This window comes from Antennarius striatus, chromosome 5, assembly GCF_040054535.1.
Source record: "Antennarius striatus isolate MH-2024 chromosome 5, ASM4005453v1, whole genome shotgun sequence".
NCBI lineage: Eukaryota > Metazoa > Chordata > Actinopteri > Lophiiformes > Antennariidae > Antennarius > Antennarius striatus.
In genome coordinates, this window is record NC_090780.1 from 25277408 (window position 1) to 25296373 (window position 18966).

The 18966-nt window shown below is 42.4% G+C and overlaps 1 protein-coding gene across 2 annotated transcripts in view; it reads right to left on the reverse strand.

Annotated features, from left to right (window-relative positions):
• LOC137594880 (copine-9-like) overlaps positions 1-18966 on the reverse strand; it is a 65465-nt gene that overhangs the window by 11796 nt on the left and 34703 nt on the right. For both annotated transcript variants that reach the window (XM_068314473.1, XM_068314474.1), the window contains 9 exons: positions 9911-9974; positions 8320-8423; positions 7621-7725; positions 6423-6464; positions 4057-4132; positions 3825-3878; positions 3638-3699; positions 3328-3374; positions 2949-3130 (listed from right to left, as the gene is read on the reverse strand). In XM_068314473.1, coding sequence (XP_068170574.1) covers positions 2949-3130; positions 3328-3374; positions 3638-3699; positions 3825-3878; positions 4057-4132; positions 6423-6464; positions 7621-7725; positions 8320-8423; positions 9911-9974 — 736 coding nt within the window. The remainder of the gene's footprint in view (positions 1-2948; positions 3131-3327; positions 3375-3637; positions 3700-3824; positions 3879-4056; positions 4133-6422; positions 6465-7620; positions 7726-8319; positions 8424-9910; positions 9975-18966) is intronic.

Genomic DNA, 18966 nt, shown 5'->3' on the forward strand with positions numbered 1-18966 from the left:
GGGCTACATTGGACTGGATCGGATTGGATTGGTTCAGACTAGATTGGATTGGACTGGATTGGATTGGGTTGGTTCAGATTGGACTGGATTGGATTGGACCGGATTGGATCAGATTGGATTAGATTGGATTGGATCCCGCTGCTCGGTATCGCGTCATTCTATATCTGATATTGGATAATCCTGACGTTTGTCTAAACGGAATCTGAACCTCTAGACTGCATGTCGTTATTTTCATTCCATGACTTCCTAACTCGGGATTAGAGGACCGGACTTCAGCATCAATGAGCTCTGACAACACAGCAGACAGGCTGGTCAGAAAAACAAACCTTTTTTTAGTTTATTTGAGGAAAAAGTGGAATACTTGAACTTTTGATTCACTTCCCATTCCCTTTGAAGTTCCTGTGAAGTTTTATCGTAACTTTCCGATAAAAATAAACCACCTTCAGAACAATCGTTGAAATGATCATCAAGACACAAGATTAAACAACATGTCTGTGTTCTGTTTGCAGAACTCAGGTTTTCTTTAACCTCCCTCTAAGATCCTGTTAACTTAATCCTCTGAGACTTTTGGCCTCATGCTGGTCTCTCTTTTAGAAACTTTAAAGTGATAAACAGTATTAATTAATTAACATAGAGAAACTCTGCCTCATGTGCCTCATGAATGAAGAATATGAAGACCTTGTAGAGGAGAAACTGCTCCAAGGCACTTGTTCTCTTTTCTTACTGCAAACATGACCTATTTAGAATAACATATGTTCATGCTAATGCATATACTGTATATAAATGAGTGCTTACAAGAGAGGCCGGTTAAATTATTAGTTTGACTTTAATCTGAAGTAGGAACGTGTTTAATTATAGGTTCTCCTTCTCCCTTTCTAGATGCAAAACAGTCCAAAACATCCCTAACCCATCTTCCTGTTCAGCAATATACTGTGTGTATATATATATATATATATATTTATTTATTTATTTATTTATTTTTTTGAAGATGAAAATTTTTTATTATTTATTGTAGTACAGAAAAAAATGTCTCCTCGTCTTCAGCTGCTCCTTCCTCATTGGGGGTCATGGGGGTTGCTATGGGCTAATAACATGACATTATATGTTTTATTCTGATTTATTGTACAGTAACATGATATTATGTGCTTTTAATGGTTGTCTAGAGATTTTATTGTTGCAGTATTTGTGGCAGGCAGACATAAAGTGGGGCAAAATGACTCAAACTTGATTTTTATTTTTCCATGTATTTATTTTGAAAACCGATGTAACTTGAAATAATAGAAGTGTGTCTGTATTTTGTAATAACGGGGTTCTGGTAAGCAAAGCCGCCTTGTTTACATCCCATAAATTGACCGTGGGGGTTGTGTTGACATTCATCTGGACTTAACAATAATGATGAAGCTGTAATTTGCATGCCAGGCCAGTAGTTGGCGGTGTAACCATTCATTCCATTCGGTTCTGTCCACATACGTCATAGAACCAAATCGGTTTGGAACCAGAGTGAGGCCTTAATTTCTCCATATGTTGATAGTAATTTCTATTTGTAGGGACAAGATGCTAAAACTTTGCGTTCGATGAACTCTGGTTTCCTCCATGTGTCCCGAGCAGCGCCCAAACAATGGCTTCATAATTAGAGTTAGCTTAGCATGAAGCGGCGCCAGGATTTGTCACGCCGAGGTGAACTCTAATTGGAGGAGCTGATGGAGGAGCCGCTCACACAAAGAGGAACAATGTCCCACAAAGTAATGGAACTAGACAAGCCAGATGCTGACGCTGTCGTCCACTGCTGACTTCTGACTGGGGGGGGGAAGCCTGGAGGATCATGGGATTTGACAAATCTGATTAAAAACGACAGTTTCAGGTCAGAGGAAAAAAGTTCCTCCAACCTACTGGAAGACCTTAGGTGTGTCTGTGAGATATTTACTCCCGTGTAAAATGATCTGGACACGTGATCTTCTTAAGGAAAATCTAATCCACTAATCTCACACTGCAGCCTTGGAGGAGCAGCAAATGTAAGATTCTCCCTTTTTCTGTCCTTCTCCCGCCCACTTTTCTCCTCATTTCCTCTCCAGCATCCGTCCGGGGAGACAACAGTTTTTTAATTCAAGGATGAGCTATTTGTTTCCTTTTGGTCCTTCACTCATTGCTATTGTTGCTAACCTCAATGGTGCTTCATCAAAACGTCGCCGGCTGCCAGCTCCCTGTTATTTCTCCATCTCATCCACAACATCAAACAGACGTACTTCACAATATTTTCTTCCTCCCACCTCTCTTATCCCTTTCCTCCACTTCACAAGGCTACTCCGTGCTTCACCACGCCTTTGCGGGTTTATGTAACCTTTCAATCCATTAAGTTGTAAACTGTTCTGGCTTGGATTGCTGCATGTGTTCCGAGGATGCTGAACATGAACATGTGAAATCGTATCATGAGAGGTGGAATCTTCACAGAGGATTGAAGACTAACCATGAAAACAATCATTACAAATGTTGTCTTGTGTCGAACTCCTCTATTCTGAGATTAAAAGTCAGATTTGTTGGAGTTTGACTACAGTAATCCCTTGTTACTCGCAGTTAAAGCATTCCAGGACCACCCGTGAAAAAAAAATTCTGCGATATTGCGACGAACTATTAATTTCCCCCACTTCCTGTCCAATGTGACTGAAGTTTTAGAGACGTCTGTATTTATTTGACCAAAGGCCTTGAATGTGTTCCCAAACAAACTTCACCTTGACGTGAGCGGCGGGCGAGACCTTCCCTCTGACAGATGGACACATTTCACTTCCTGGCAGCGATTTAGTCAAGGCTGAGACAAACCTTCAATTTGAAGTTGCCAAACTTGTTTTCAACATGTAAAAACGCAGCATTGCCTATATTTTGGGTTTGAATCCAGTCCTCACATTGGTTTGTATCGTTGTCCAGGCAAGTCTTTCTGCAACAGAGTCTCTTACCAGTGGGAAGGCGTGGGAGATCTTGCCATCCGGAGGCAGTTTGGCTCCAAAGCCGTACGCTGGGAAGAGTTTGTCGCTGTCGTAGTCCTGGATGATCTCCCCAACGGCCTTCAGCGCCATGGCGTAAGCGTTCATCTGGTACGGACTCATGTAGTGCAGAGAGGTTGGCTGAGAAGGGTTACCTGAGATGGAGACGCCCCAACATCCAACCATCACACAATCACAGTGCACGATAGGAAAAGTTTCACGGGTTTTGCATTGACTCCAGAGACGCAAACAGACGGCAACATATAAATCTTATATGTCAAATACAAATGATGAAGAAAAGGGAGAACATTTTCATTGAGCAATAAATGGAGTTGTGTAACGTCGTTCCTACCGTTGGACGCTGTGAAGTCTATGGCCACCGTGAAATTGAGTTGTGTCCTGGTGGGAGATGGAGTGCATCAGTCATTCAGTTTTATGATTGTGAGGCTGTTTGCTAGTAAAAACACACATTCACAGAGAAACTCAGACCCAGACGATCAGCACGGCGCTAGCAGATAGTCTTAACAGGTGACTCTGTCACAAACTCCACTGAGACTACCCATCCTGAGGCACATTTTTAACAAATACAATGAATACCTCAGTGAAACGACCCCCGGTATGAGCCCTAAACGGTTTCCCACAGACGCCTGCGAGGCTCTTACCCTCCTCGGATGAAGTCGACGAATGTGTGTTCAGACTCCACTTTGAAAGACAGCAGCGTCACCTTGAACAGGAGTGGAGTATGAGAGAGAACAGAGCCGTCAAACCTCCATTCACCCACTCTGAGAGCTCTCCGTGACTCATGAACAGGAAAAACGTGGTGGATTAAAAAAAAACCACAGGTCTTACCGTCCCTGAATTGACGTATTTCTTCTTCTTGCCTTTCTTTTTTGGATTTAAAACCTTGACCAACGGAGACATTACAGATTGGTGTTTAAATAATACACCCGAGTGGGAATGTGAAGTATTCACAGTATTTCTGGCCTTCTGTGGGTGGACGTCAATAAAAATCTGTCCTCAGATGGTGAATTATGATATAAAACTATTACTTAAATGAATAAAGTGTAAGGAAGTGCTTTACCTCATAGACATTGAACTGGCTTTGACCTCTGGAAAATTCTCTGTAGCTGGTGGTGAACTCTCCAATGAAGTCATGACTGGAAGAAATATCGATTATTAAACATTAATAATCGTGTCAATGTCATTTCCTTTTTTACATAGACGTAACGGCCATTTGACAAGAAATTGACTTACTGAAGAGGAAAGAAAAAATCATCCTGCTTTTCTAAAATCAGCATTATTAAATGAGAAAATCTCATTTTAATTTTAAAAAGGCATGTTTTTCTGTTTATGAGGGGGGTTTTTTATTAGTTAATTATCTCAAAATTCTGAGAATTGCTCACTAAAAATGTGAATTGTTATATTTATTATTATTATTATGGAAAAAAATTGTTTCCAAGAAAATAATAAAATCTGGTCTGTCATTCTATTAAAAGTTTTATTTAAAAAATAATTTCCAGTCTTTTTTTTTCAGAATTAATATTGTTTTCTCATTAAGGCCAAACTATGAATCACTGAGACAATTTAATTTTAGTCTGGACTGGTTCTGTCTGATAGATCACACTCCATTCATTCAGATGATATTAATGATCAGCTATTAATCCAACGACACGGCCTGATCCCTAATGAGACGGCATTTTAATCTGCACCAGAATGAAAGGAACAGATTCTACACGTTTTTACCTCAACATGAAGAAAGAAAAATGCCCTCCAGGATCTTCACACTGGTAAATATCAACTCCCTCCATGCCCTCGGTTCATCGCTGCATCTCAATATACCAACACCTGAAGCTGTGTGTGACTCCAACACCGCCTCGACGCTGCTGGCATTTAAAGGGAATCCTCAAGGAGCAAACAATGAGTTCATCTCCCCACGGGGAAAGAAGGTGGATGGAAAGCAGCAAGGTGTGTGTGTGTGTGTGTGTGTGTGTGTGTGTGTGTGTGTGTGTGTGTGTGTGTGTGTAGGTTTATGTAAGAAAATATAAATGAGATGTTAAAATCTAAGAAAGCAGATTGAGCAGGTTCTACATTACGATGTCACCACATGTCCGGCCACTTCTTCCTCTATTACACGTTATCATATGTGTTATTATACATGTTATCATATGTGTTATTACATGTATGTATGATTATATGAGTTGTTACATACTACATGTTTAGTTTTTTACATGTGTTATTACAGGCGTAATTACCGTACATGTGTTATCATACATGTGATGATTAATATTTTTCTTTTTTACTACATGTGTAATTATCTGAGTTACACATCACAGGTTATCACATTGTTTAATGTCGTAATGTGTTAATACTTGTATAATTACAAATATTATTATATGTCTTAGTACATGTTATAACATTTGTTTTTATGTGTTATTAAATGTGTGATTATATGAGTTGTTACATATTACAGGTTATTTAGTTTTTTTACATGTGTTATTACAGACGTTATTACATTCGTTATCATACATGTTGTTACAATTGTTATTCTATGTGTATTTATATGTGTAATTATGCTTTCTTACATGTTATTACAGGTTATTACATGTGTTATGTTTTATTACATGTATTATTAAATGTGTTATTACACATGTCATTATAAAACACCGGTGAATCATTTGAGCAAAAATGTGAGGGTGTGGAACTTTCTTGTGAGCAGCAGATGGTTTTATTACTCAGAGGTTTTATCGTGTTTATTCATTTATTTATTTATTGTTGTTTTGTCGGCGGGTTCTCAGCGTTGTCGGGAGCCTGTCTACATTCGTCTGAACACTAAAGCAACTACAAACCGGATCTGGATGTTTGCATTCACACTTTACTTAGAAGCGATGGTGACGCTTCTAAATTTAAAACCTGACGTATCTAAAAACGGCTCGTTCTAAAAACAGAACTTCTTTGTCAGGACAAATTAGCGAGTAAACTACATTTGAACGCTGCGAGACATTTTGTTGACTTTCCTCCTGTCTTCACATTCTGGGGTCGGGATTTCAGAATCTGTGGGCGTTGGCATTTATAAAAATAGCACCAAAGATTTGAAATGAATCCAAATCCAAAATTTATGAAAAGCAGGAACAGAAGGCCAGACGGGCTGAAAACACACGCGAGGCTTCCAATTAAACCCACGAGCTTAAAAAGTATCAGGCGGTGACCCCCCATCCGTCAGGAGGAGGACGAGGAGGTTCCAGGATAGCGATCGGGACTCAGAAACCCAGTCAGGTGCAACACTTCACTTGCAAGTTCCTTCTGATTTATCGCCCCCCCCCCCCATTGCGCCAGAAGGCCGGCGCCCTCGTCTGACCGGGTGTGACTTTTGGACGATTCAATCTGGAGCTGAAAATGAAAAAAGGAACAGGAAAAACAAAAGACAGAAGGAGAATCTGAGAATCTCACCTCCCGTCTCGGTCCCAGTCGTAAACATCTACCTTGACTGTCCTGGAGGAAGGTGAGGAGGGGGCGGCGGCGCGACGGACGGACGGACGGACGGACGGAGGCGGGAGACCGAGGAGGGGAAAGGGGAAAAGTTCACGTTTCTTTCAGATGAAAAGATGAGAAAACAAAAAGGGACGTATATTTCACTGCGCTGCTGTGTTGCCCCATGCCGGTCTCAATAACACCAGCACTGGCCTGACGGGGGCAACAGGGCCGACTGCTGGCATTATTCTGACCGTCACAGAGTCCATCCTCGCTGGGTGTGGTTTCAGAGACAGCAACACAACAAAGAATAAAAAGGATCGTCACATTTGTTCATTATCGCGTTAAAATCTTTGACTCTTTACTGCCCTCTAGTGGATTCATTAATAACAACATGGAAAAAGAATGGGAGTAACTTTCCGTCTCATACATCACATGACAGTTATAACAGGAGGGTTGCGTCATTACAAGAATGTGAATACAGGTAAATCTCACGTTATGTCGTTTCACGTTACGTCGTTCTCAGTTATACATTGGATTTTTTTTTAAAATATCAGCAAAAATGAAAAATCAAGTTTATATCATTTAACTTGATTCATAAATGTTAATATTGGAAAACATTTCAAAGCTCATAAAATCAAGTCACTGTAAGTCAATTTACAAATTTCTAAATTTAAAGTAGTTTTTTAAATTGAATAATTTTTAAATAATTTTCAAAATAATTTTTTACTATTGCAAAATAATAAAATTCCTGTATTTTTCATAACCTTAAAAAAGGTTTGTTTTTATCATTCATTCATAAATAAAGTGGCCTTGGTGTTTGGTAAACATTGCAAAACTGTATTTTACTAATTTAGATTTTTTTTTTTTCTGAACAATATTAAAAAATAAAATTTGTTTGTAAGCTTAAAATAGATTCATATTAACCAAATGTTATTGAAAATACATTCATTAATGAAGTTCATTACAAAATTGGGAATGTTTATCTACAGTTAAGCCTGGAGAAAAGTTGATCCAACTTGAATCACGTCTCCTGGAACCGATTAACAACTTACATGAACTGGAAAAACGACTTTGTAAAAGATAAATACTCCTAACGTCTTGCTCTCACTGGATTGCACCAGTGCAAAACTATATGATTTGATTGGATGTTAGCGTCTGACCTCTGACCCCTCACCTGTCGTAGTCTCCGTTGCAGAGCGCCCGGACCGGGATGGTGAACGGCTGCCAGACGGGGTTCAGGTTGTTCTTGATCACTTCCGTCTTGTGGCAGATGGTGAACCTGGAAACAGAGACGACAGGATGGAGCAAGAATCGGGATCGTTCACACCTGTTTGGTTTGGTCGGAACGAGTCTGACCTGAAACTAATCGACCCGTCTTCTTAAAAAACTGCTAATCACAAAATCTCTACAGGATCCAATTGTGCAACTGTTCTGTACCAGCCGTGTGTATATGTATATATATGTATATATATATATATATATATGCAAATTCAAATCCTTTGGTTACCATAACAACACATAGGCACAGCAGTGCAGGTATTTTCCCAGATTAATAGGTCAAAGCGTGAATGGCTATTCCTGTATCCCGCATTTCCTCCCACATCTCAGTAATACGACCTGGATGGTTACGCACGACCTGCTAGTCGCTGTTAATTACATGCATTCCAACGTTAATACTGATGGTAATCAGTTCACCCAGCCAGGAGTCGACACGCCCAGCCTTTCTGAGGCTTATTTTGGGGGGTCTATCTTTGGGACAGGAAGCTCTCAAACTCCTCACTGGAAGAATCGGAGAGCAGCTATTCAGAAGATCAGGAAATCTAGATTGGACATGAAAATAAAGGATCTCCAGCGACGAACAAGATCTACTCACGTCCCGTCCTCGTTGCTCCGGTAGAAGACGAGGAAAGGATCCGACTTCCCGAAGAAATCCTTCTTGTCCAGCTTGTTGGCGCAGAGCTGCATGGTGGCGATGTCCTGCGAGAAGAACATGGTTCAGTCATTTCACCGCCGTCTGTCTCAGGTGCCTCTTTTGCTTCGAGGTACAAAGAGGAAAATAAAAGCCGACATGAATACAGGTAGTCCTCAACATACAAACATCCGACTGACGAACAGTCTGAGATACGAACAAACGTGCTTCACCATATCCGACTGTGTTCACGCAGCTCCAACACAAGTCTCCTCTTGTTGTTGTTTGTTGTTCTCTCTGTTTGGTGACGCTGTTTATTAGAGGCTAGTTAAGGTAGTGGTGACCAGGTGACCATCTCTGAGGACAACTGTGACTCTGACCCACAATGACTCCTCCCTCTTCCTCCTCTTCCTTCACTGTGAAGGTAAACTACATGCTGATCCAAATCTGTATTTTATTATATTGTGTTGTTATTAATGGTTTCTGGCCAGTCTGAGGGAATAGAGCTCTAGTATTTAGAGTATCGATGACATCTAACTTACCTCAAATGGTGATTATAGATTGAAATCTAAGAAATAACAACTTACAACCTCTCTGAACCAGTTGTATTCTTACGCTGAGGACTACCTGTATCTGTTCATGAACTGCTCAACCTGGGAGGTTGATCATGTGGAAAGCGTTCCAGCGATCCAGAATGTATAATCAGTCATTCACATGAAGCCATCTGGACTTTGATGAGATGATGGTTTTGCCGATCAGTTTTGGTGAAGATGAAACATCTGTTTTAAGAGACGACTCACAAAAGGTAAGACGCGCGTCTTTAAAAGATATATTTGTCATGGATGTAGAGGCGGTGAAACATGCATGTTGATTTTTTTATATTGTTTTGTTCATGATATCTCAGTGAAGACCAGGATGCAGGTTCTTATGGGTCTGACAGCTTCACAGAACCTTAAATTAAACTACAACTAAACAAGAGAAAAATCACTGAAATATGTGAATATTTGAGCTGTGAAGCCCTCGGGGATCTCCAGGACACCATCATCATCATCATCATCATTATACTGGATGGCCTGTGGTCTGAATTTAACTCTCCTCACATTTATATGCATGATGTTCCATAAGGAAGGCAGGAGTTCATTCCGTATGCAACTCAGCCCCAGTATTCATGACCGGCACCAGTATACATGTACAAACCGCATACCGCACATGTGTGTGTGTGTGTGTGTGTGTGTGTGTGTGTGTGTGTGTGTTACTCTCTCTGATTGGAGCGACTAATTATTTACCCACTGCGCCCAGAAAGGAGAAGGACTGGATGATTTATTCATGAGCGTCTCTCATCACTTTGAAGTAAAAGGTACAAATGAACTTTTCTTACACTCTATGCAGACGACACAAGTGTGTGCATCCGTTGTGTTTATGGTTAAAAATGGGAAACGTATACGTGTGTGTGCGTGTGTGTGTGTGTGTGTGTGTGTGTGTGTGTGTGTGTGTGTGTGTGTGTGTGTGTGTGTGTGTGTGTGTGGCCTGACATTAACAGCAATCTGATACCAACCCGACAGTTACTGAGTTCCTCAGCTGTGAAGATGATGGTTCCACATTTCTTCCCAGGAATCCCACTGAGAGAGAGATGATGAGAGATGATGAGAGATGATGAGAGATGATGAGAGATGATGAGAGGTGGAGGTAAATCAATCAATCAATACTCGTGTTTAAGTCGAGTTAAGTCGAGTTTTGTTGGCCTGACATCTCCTGGAGACTCTGACAAACGCGTCCTGCTAGCGACGGGCGTGTCGCGTCTTCATCACCTGCGAGCTAATTGCTCTCCTCATCTGGTGTTCCATTGAACCTTCCCTCTGCTGGTCAACCAGGAGACTAGCTGCTAACTGTTAGCCGCCGACTTGAAAACGTAGAAAAGTCGACCCTTGGAAATTGTTCACTTGTGGCTCTTCTTTCATTTTGAGATTTTTTCAAGCAGGACTTCAGAACTGCCCCCCCCCCTATCATTGATGGATGATTTCCCATGATGCTCTACAGGTCATCATAAAAAGGTAAAATCATCCTTCTCATTCATAAACGCATCATTTTTACTGATAGCCTCCAGATCTCGTCGGGTTCGTTCACGCGGAAAATAAATCTAAAGTTTTCAGGTTTTGGTGGCTTTTAGGAACTCGTGGAGTTTCTACCTCATGATGGTTCCATTTGTTCCGGATCAAGACGCCTGACTCTGTTCCAGATGAAATAGAGTCTGTTTGATCTGGGAGGTCGTAGGCTAATGTTGCTACGCTAAATCCATACCTGATGGTTAGATTCTGAAGACTTGTTGATCTCCTCGGATGTCCGTAAGACGGACGACCGAATAAAGCTGTCTGGATCCCATCTGGCATCTCCAGGATTATTTACGGCGCCGAGGCGCAAACAGACGCAACCGAGACAGACGGGCAAATAAACCTGTCAGGGCAGAATCCACATTTACGAGGGTAATAAATGACCAAGAGGTGGAGATGATCTCCCCACACCGTATCATGTCCAACAAACCCCCGGGTTCTGGACCGGTACCGGTCCGTAGGTAAGTCGGACTCTTGACGCTTGTCGAGATGCTTGCCCTCGGTCACATGACTACATTTTTACACAGAATACCCCTAAACTGAAACTCCCAAGCTAGCATAACCAACAAGAAACAAACGTTGGTGTGACGTTTACGAAGACGCTGCTAATAAAGTTGATACAAACTGGGTTCACCTTTATTATTATAGTTAGAATAAAACCGTCTTTCTGCTGGTCGTATCGTTATATTTTGTTCTATTTATCCACCACACCTTAAAGGACGGTCCGTCAAATATTATCTGACATCAAAGCGGTTGGAGTCGGCTGCACTAAAACACGGCTAGCGGGAATTATGGGATGACTTCCGCCGTGGAGACGCTCTACCAATCTCCTTCTCCGATCACAACTCTGTTCCTGGCCTCGTAATTCCTCTCGGGGGAGATCGGACCCCCGGTTCAAGTGATGTATTACAGAACCGTCTCAGTAATTGCGCTGAAATTGGATCTGGATTAGAAAACAAGGACCGGGGTCATTTCTCAAAGGGATGGGGGGGGGGCCTGTGTGGAGCGCTTAAGCTCCTGGTTAAGTACTATTGTAAAGCAGCTCTTCCTCACAGTTTAGTTGTAATGTCCGATGAATTCATCTCAATCCGATTGTCTTTTATCGCCATCGATCCCGACCCGGCGCTATCGCTCCTGCCGAACGCTCCGGAATATCTCAGGATCAGTTTGTGGGGGAATTACGAGCCGGCGGGGGGGGGGGAGAATCCGCTTAATTAAAAGTTTTCAAGCCGGGTTGAAAACAGGGGGGTTTGAAAACCTTTATCACCCGCCTCCCCCGCCCGGCAGCAAATCAAATTCTGCTTCACAACACGACTCGGCAATCGGTCCCAGCCACTCCGCGGCCGCGCCGCCACATCCGCCGTCGTCGCCGCCAGTCGGATGCCTGATGCTGCAGAGTGATTAAGGATGTTTCCGTCACACACACACACACACACACACACACACACACACACACACACACACACACACACACACACGACTAAGCTGGAGGGGACCTGCAGATGACGATTTAATTCCCTTTCATTTCCCTTTTCGAGGTTGTTTCCTGTAACCTTGAGGCGTGGTTTTACCACACACTCTCTCTTGTGAACGCAGTCACGTCACCACAGTTACACCAGGACAAGTGAACCTCCGGCGCGTCACTCCCAACGAGAGTAACCCCCCACCCCCACCCCCTCTCAGCGAGGGTTTAATCAATCTCTGTTGACCCCGCCACGTTCATGACAAACGGTAACAATGATGTACGAGCGTCTGCGGGGGCCGCCGACGCTCCCAGAATGACTTTTGCATGATTAGGTACAGAAGACACAGATGCATGCTGGGTATCGCTCAGCGATACACGACAACACTTAATTCCTCTGTCCGGCAAAAAGAACAAGCTTCAAGCTGAAGCTAAACTTAACCGAAGCAGGAGGGAGGAAATCGATCCAGCGAGGATGAAGAAGAAGATGGTGTGTGTGTGTGTGTGTGTGTGTGTGTGTGTGTGTGTGTGTGTGTGTGTGTGTGTGTGTGTGTTTAGTAGGAGTTTTCCCACACACTTCTTATTCTCCTCCCACACACACACACACACACTAAAAAATAAGGTAATGAAAGTGAACCAAAAGAGACCTGAATTGCCTTCTTTTGTTTTTTTTTTATAAATAATTATCTTTTTGTTATTAAGCCACCATGAAATTGAAAAGCTTCACGCTGAAAGAACCGTCTAGACGTTTATTGACTTTTAGCATCGAGGAAGCAGATAGCACTCATTGGGCATTAAACCCTAACCCCGCCCAGAACCCGAGGCTGGATCGATGGTGTTTATTGATATATATATATATATATATATATATATATATATATATATATATATATATATATATATATATCATTATATATTATATTATATTATATTACATATATTATATTATTATTACTATATATTATTATTATCATTATTATTTCTTTATTTTATTGATATTTATTTCTTCTAATTTTCTGTATTTTAAAGTCTAAAAGGGCATTTCCACAGATTTGTGAAGGTCGCCGACCTCACTTTGAATCTTTAATGACACATTTCTTATGCTGGAATAAAAAGAATCTAAACTTTTCTCTATAAAAGACAATAGTGTTAATTATATGTTAATCAAATTCATCAGAAAAGTATATATTATACCTTTATTTTTAACCAGGCTAATCCCAGTAAGAATTAAAAAGGGTTTTTCAGGACAAACCAGGACGTAACAGAGGAATTACAATAAATATTAACGTTGAATGAGGTCAAAGTGACCTGATGAAAAAATTGCTGCCGGGTAGTCAAGATTGAAAGAGAAGCTTCATCATCATCATCATCATTATCAGGAGACGGGCTTCTGTTATCCATCATCAAAAGTAATAAGAAGTGATTTTCTGGTCTAAAAGTGCAGCCGCTTCATTTTTTTAAGGGGAGTCGTGTCAAATTAGAGGAAAAGTTGTTTCCAGCGTCTGTTGGATGATTTCCATGATAAAGAAAAACAGCTTCACAGCATCAGAAGACAAGAGTTGAATCCGTTACCTGACTAAACTCACAACATTTAAACTTTTAAAACAACTAAAATCATTTTAATCCATTCTAGCCTCGTAAAAAAAAATCAACTTATAGACACACAGACTTTATCTGTGTGTACTTAATGATATATAAGTTACACAAACAATGATAAAGAATGAAAAGAAACACAAAAGTCACGAGAACACTGCTCCTGCCCCGTGGCCCAAAGGCCAAACGCCCCACATCCCCTGTTGCCCCACTACTTCTTCTGTTCGAACCTTCTAGAAGACACTTTACTTTTAACGCTCTGGATGCTAATGTCGTGTTTAGACGGCAAAGAACAGAAACAAAACACCGAAGAGAAATTCGGCCGAAGGAGATTGATTGGAACAAAGCGCCGTGGCAACCAATGAGTTAACCAATCACCTAATCAGAGTGGTGCCGGTCACAACGACCAAAACCCGGGTCAGAAACACTCCATCACTCTGGAGACGCTCGTTCAGAGACTGAATTGCTTCATTAAGGTTGAGGATTGATTATTAAATCACGTACAACAACTCAATCATTTTCTTTTTCGCTTGAATCTCTCTGAAACGTAAGCGAACGTGAACCTCGGGGCGTCGAACCGGCGGCGACGGCGGCGGCGGTCTCTCTTTATTTGAGCCTCCTTTTACTTTTTGCTCAGTTTTGTGCAAACAAATTTTGAAACAATACAGATAAAAATCTAAAAGGAAGTGAGATAAATCCTGTCGGTACATCAGAGGAAGACCAAGTCTACCCGGCAACAGCGATTCCGTGCGGTTCGGCGACGTCCTATTGGCCGCGGCGGAGATGAAGGAGTATATTTCTACATGTGTGTGAGTGTGCATATAAATATGAATACATGTACAGAAATCTGCTCTGTTGAACGCGCCAGCGGAGTAGGGTGAAGTCCTTTTGATTACAAGGGGAATAAAAGCGCACGATGGGGAGTCACACACTCCTCACTCCTCTGCCATTCATTGGCCGACGGGCCGACTGACAGCGCCAGCGTCTCATTCAATTACGCCGCTGTGATGAAAGGTTGATCTCAGACGGAGCGGAGAGGAAGGAGGGGAGAAGGGAAGCTGCTCACATTTGGGAATAGGCGGCTGGGATGCGAGTAGCGCTGACGATAAGTGGGACGTACAGAAAGGAATTGAAGTGGGGAAGGGTCGCCCAGGTTACAAAAGACGCAAAAATTGCGTCTGGGAAGGCCATGCTTGCAGAAAATAACAAGAATTGCAACATCACTTCTTAGGTTTGGTTTTCTTGACAAGGTCAGCGCAATATCATTAGACCTCGGCTGCCGTCCAATCACAATCCTCTGAGCTTTGCTATCTAGAGGACTGAAACTGATTGTCCCTTTTTTGCCAACGAGGAGGTTGTTTTCACCCAAGTCTGTCCGGTATTTGTTGGTTGTTTGGTTGGTTGGTCGTCAGCGGGATTACGTTCAAACTATCAGCAGGATTTCTATGAAGCTTGGCAAGAAGTTCGGGCAATTAATTCAAATGTTGGAGAGGATAAAAGACTTTTTTACGTCTATTACACGTGAACCGTCCTACCGACTTTGGTGAAGCTTGTTCAAAGGGTGGAGTGTACCTTTCTTGGACATTGCTAGGGTATCAGTCTTTTGAGTCAATCACGGAACACAATAGAAATGAAATGGTTTCGCTAACCCGTTGCACATCAGGCTTAAGTCAGAGTTGATCCTCAGACATCCTCCATTACAGATCGTAAGTGACAGCCGGCGAGAGAGAAAGCGCGGCCTCGGGTAGCGACGGCGTGACGGGCAGACGGTCACGTGTGTCGCTGATTTACCACGTGGTTTTCGTGTTGTTGTGTGAGCGTCCAGGTAGCCGGTACGCAACGACAGAAAGAAGTGAGGGATTAAAGTAGGTTAGAAGAGCACTTCCCTCGTCTTTCCTCCCTCCAATTAAAGGCTGCACTTGACACAGACGCTCCTACTCCCCTGTCGCTTCTGTTCCACTGCGCTCTGATAATAATTAGATAACGAGCAGCCTGGCTGAAAAAGTCTATTTATTCCTGTGTGTGTGTGTGTGTGTGTGTGTGTGTGTGTGTGTGTGTGTGTGTGTGTGTGTGTGTGTGTGTGTGTGTGTGTGTGTGTGTGTGTGTGTGTGTGTGTGTGTCCTTTCTTTTCTGTGAACGAAGAGTAAGTGAAGTCAAAAGTACCACCTTGACAATGACACCTCCACTGATCTAAAATATTCAATTTATCAGAGATTTGGCCCATTCATCCATACATCCATACATCCATTCATCCATTCATCCATACATCCATACATACATCCATACATACATCCATAAATACATCCATCCATCCCTCCCTCCCCTGACCATTTGCGTCCCTCATGAATGAAACATGACCATTGATTTGCTCGAGTCGCGGTGGATCGTCATCTAATCTGAGCCGGTGGTTAACGGTGGCGACGCTGCTTTATTTGAACGGATTTGCTGTTTGTTTCTTAAGCTTTTACTTCAAATCGATTCTCAACAGCCTTCAGGTTCATTGTCTCACTTTTGGACATTTTTAAAAGAGGTTTATTTTGCTGCTTTCCATCCAATCTGCTGGCGTCATCCAGCTGGTGATGATGGGTATTGTTCTGCTCATCGAAGGAGTGAGTCAGTCCCTTAAATGAAGAACGCCGGATGTCTCAGGGACGAGGAAATCGTTGATCAGGCTCTTTAAAGTCTGAGTGGTTGAATTGTGCCAAAATTGTACTCATAGGCGAGTTTTCATGTCTTCAAAAATTACGTAGCAACATCCCGAAGGCCTGCCTCGTTCGTTTGTCTTGACTAGTGATAGTCGAGGGTATCAAGACTATCCAATGATAGTCGAGGGTATCAAGACTATCCAATGATAGTCGAGAGTATCAAGACTATCCAATGATAGTCGAGAGTATCAAGACTATCCAATGATAGTCGAGAGTATCAAGACTATCCAATGATAGTCGAGACAGACTGTAGCTTTTATAGTCCAGAATTCACATATACTCGGATTGCTGCTCTAAGGTGCGATGACGGTGCAGCGTCGGTTGGGGAAGACACTCTTTCCAAACGACTCCATCCTCAAACATGTGATTACGAAGTCGATGGCAGCCACCGGGAGATGCGCTCCGTTCTCGAGCGTGTCCATCCCGGATAATGAAGGATAGCATCAGCGCTATCCATTTCCATAAAAAGGAGGACGACTCATTATGCGTGCTGCTGTTTTCAACTGCGCGTCTACTCTCCTGTGGAATGCGTTGAAAATTTCACGCAGGCTGAGAATAGCGCGTTAATTGGCAGCGAGGGGCCATTGTGGCTAATTCTTTTAACGCCGCTACTTCAGCGCATTATTGAAGAGTTTTAGAGCCGAAAACAGGAAAGGAATGAAGGAATTTTGCCTTTGTTCCCTTCCTGCAAGCTTTCCATTTTCACGCCACTTTGGCCTACATACAAATGCTGGAAAATAATGTTTCAAGGAAACCAGGTCAACACTGGATAACACTGGTTATACTGGTGGTGCTTTATAGTTTCCTTAATGACCAGTTTGAGTCAGGAAACAACACATACTATGCAGTTTCTGCCACATAAAAATGGCATAAATCCCAAGCGATGAGATCACAAGCTAGTTTATGCTAGCATTTAGTTATGCTGTGCTATGCTTATAATGCTGAGGGAATTCCCAAGATGCACTGAGCTCCTCTCCCTCTTCTTCTCTATACATTCATGTCATTAATTTGTATTACAAACAGCGTCTATGTTTCCTCTCGTCATGCAGGGATTTGATCTACTGCTGGAATCCTGGTAGGAATTAAAAACGTGTGAAGTGACTGGAGATCCATTTCTTTTGGTACAACATGAAGCAGAAACTCCAGATACGAGTCGACATACGATCTTATTCTTTACCGTGTTGGTGGATGGATACGACATCAGTGAGACCGGATCTCGTTCTCGTGACGTAGCTCGTGTGTTTTCGTGACTTTTGCGTTTCTTGAACTTACGAGTTCAGTCACAGAACAGATTTAACTCGTATCTTGAGGTTCTACTATAGGCTCTACTGTAAATAAAACTGCACTGACTTTAATTAAGTACGACGACAGTACGGTTATTATGGGATGACTGCTTAATGAAACAAAAAATGGAAACTGAGCCGCCTCGGTGTTTGTCTAAACGTGTTAGCGTGTATTAGCAGGTGCTGACAATTATTTAGCTGCTGACAGGTATCGGGGATCCATATGTGGTCTAAGTTCCTTTACAGTTTTCAATTAGAAGAACATAATTTGAACATTATGACATTTCGACGTGACATTCTGAGTGCAGATATTTATAACACGGAGGTACATAATGCGATCCATGGCAACAGAGCCATCGCGTGGGGATTATCTCGTAAAATGTGTTGGGTGTCGTTTCAAAGCCAAAGAGAGTCGTCTGGACAGCAACAGCATCCTATCTAGGTTAGACCCAGAGCCCCAGCTAGCAGCTATTAGGTTAGCGTTAATAATTAACGAGCGGCAGGCCTGAGGTTGAGCATCGAGGAGGAGCTGTAAAATACAAAGGGAACATGTTCATCAGCGAGCGGCGCAATCGCTGCCTCGCTAATTGCCCTCGCTACACCGAAGGAAACGGCTAATTCCAACATCCTGCAAAGATCATAAGTGGGGTGGGAAACAGGAAAGAGGAGGCGTCATTTGAGAGAATTAAAGAGTCGATCCGACGGTCTGCTCCTCCACGTGAAGACGGAGGCTTTCAGGTGGTCGTGTGACGGCGCCGTGTTCTCGCTGGTATTCAAACAGTTGAATAAGTAATGGTTATTCAGTGTAAATGTGAAGCAGGGTGGTGAGAGGTGCCGGCCGGGAGCGGCTGGCTGCATGTAAGGAAATAGAAATCCATCTCTTGAGACGCTCTGACCTCATTTTTTGCTGCTGTGATGAAGAAAGAAGAGGAGCGATGGAAGGAGTGACAAGAGATGTAGATAGAACGTTAAAAAATAATCACGGCAGGAGGTTGGGAAATAATGGAGCGCCCTTAAGGAATTGTGGATTTAAGAAAATTAATTTATATTTATTTGCTTTATACAAATGGAATCCAAAAGAAAGAACACCGCCGTGAACCTGGGCAACATGTCAGGTTCTCAAAATTGAGGCGGAGGCATCAGGATTGGTCCCCCCCAAGGCAAAGTCCTGACCCTATCCCTATCCGTCTCAGGAGATCTGAAAACTCGTGACGTCAAACCAAAGAAAATATGGCTTCTGTCATTTTAGTGAGGTCTTCCCGCTGATGTATGTTCTTATTTCATCGATGGATGTGAGCGGCCGGGCCGTCAATCACACGACGAAAACCCCTCGATCAATACCGAGTCCAGCTGGAGATGGAAGCCTTCGTCTGCGGGAGTTTTTGACGTCATTCTTTGATGGCAGTAAGAAGGAGATACATCCATCTTTACTTAACATGTATGATGTAAAACGCATGAAT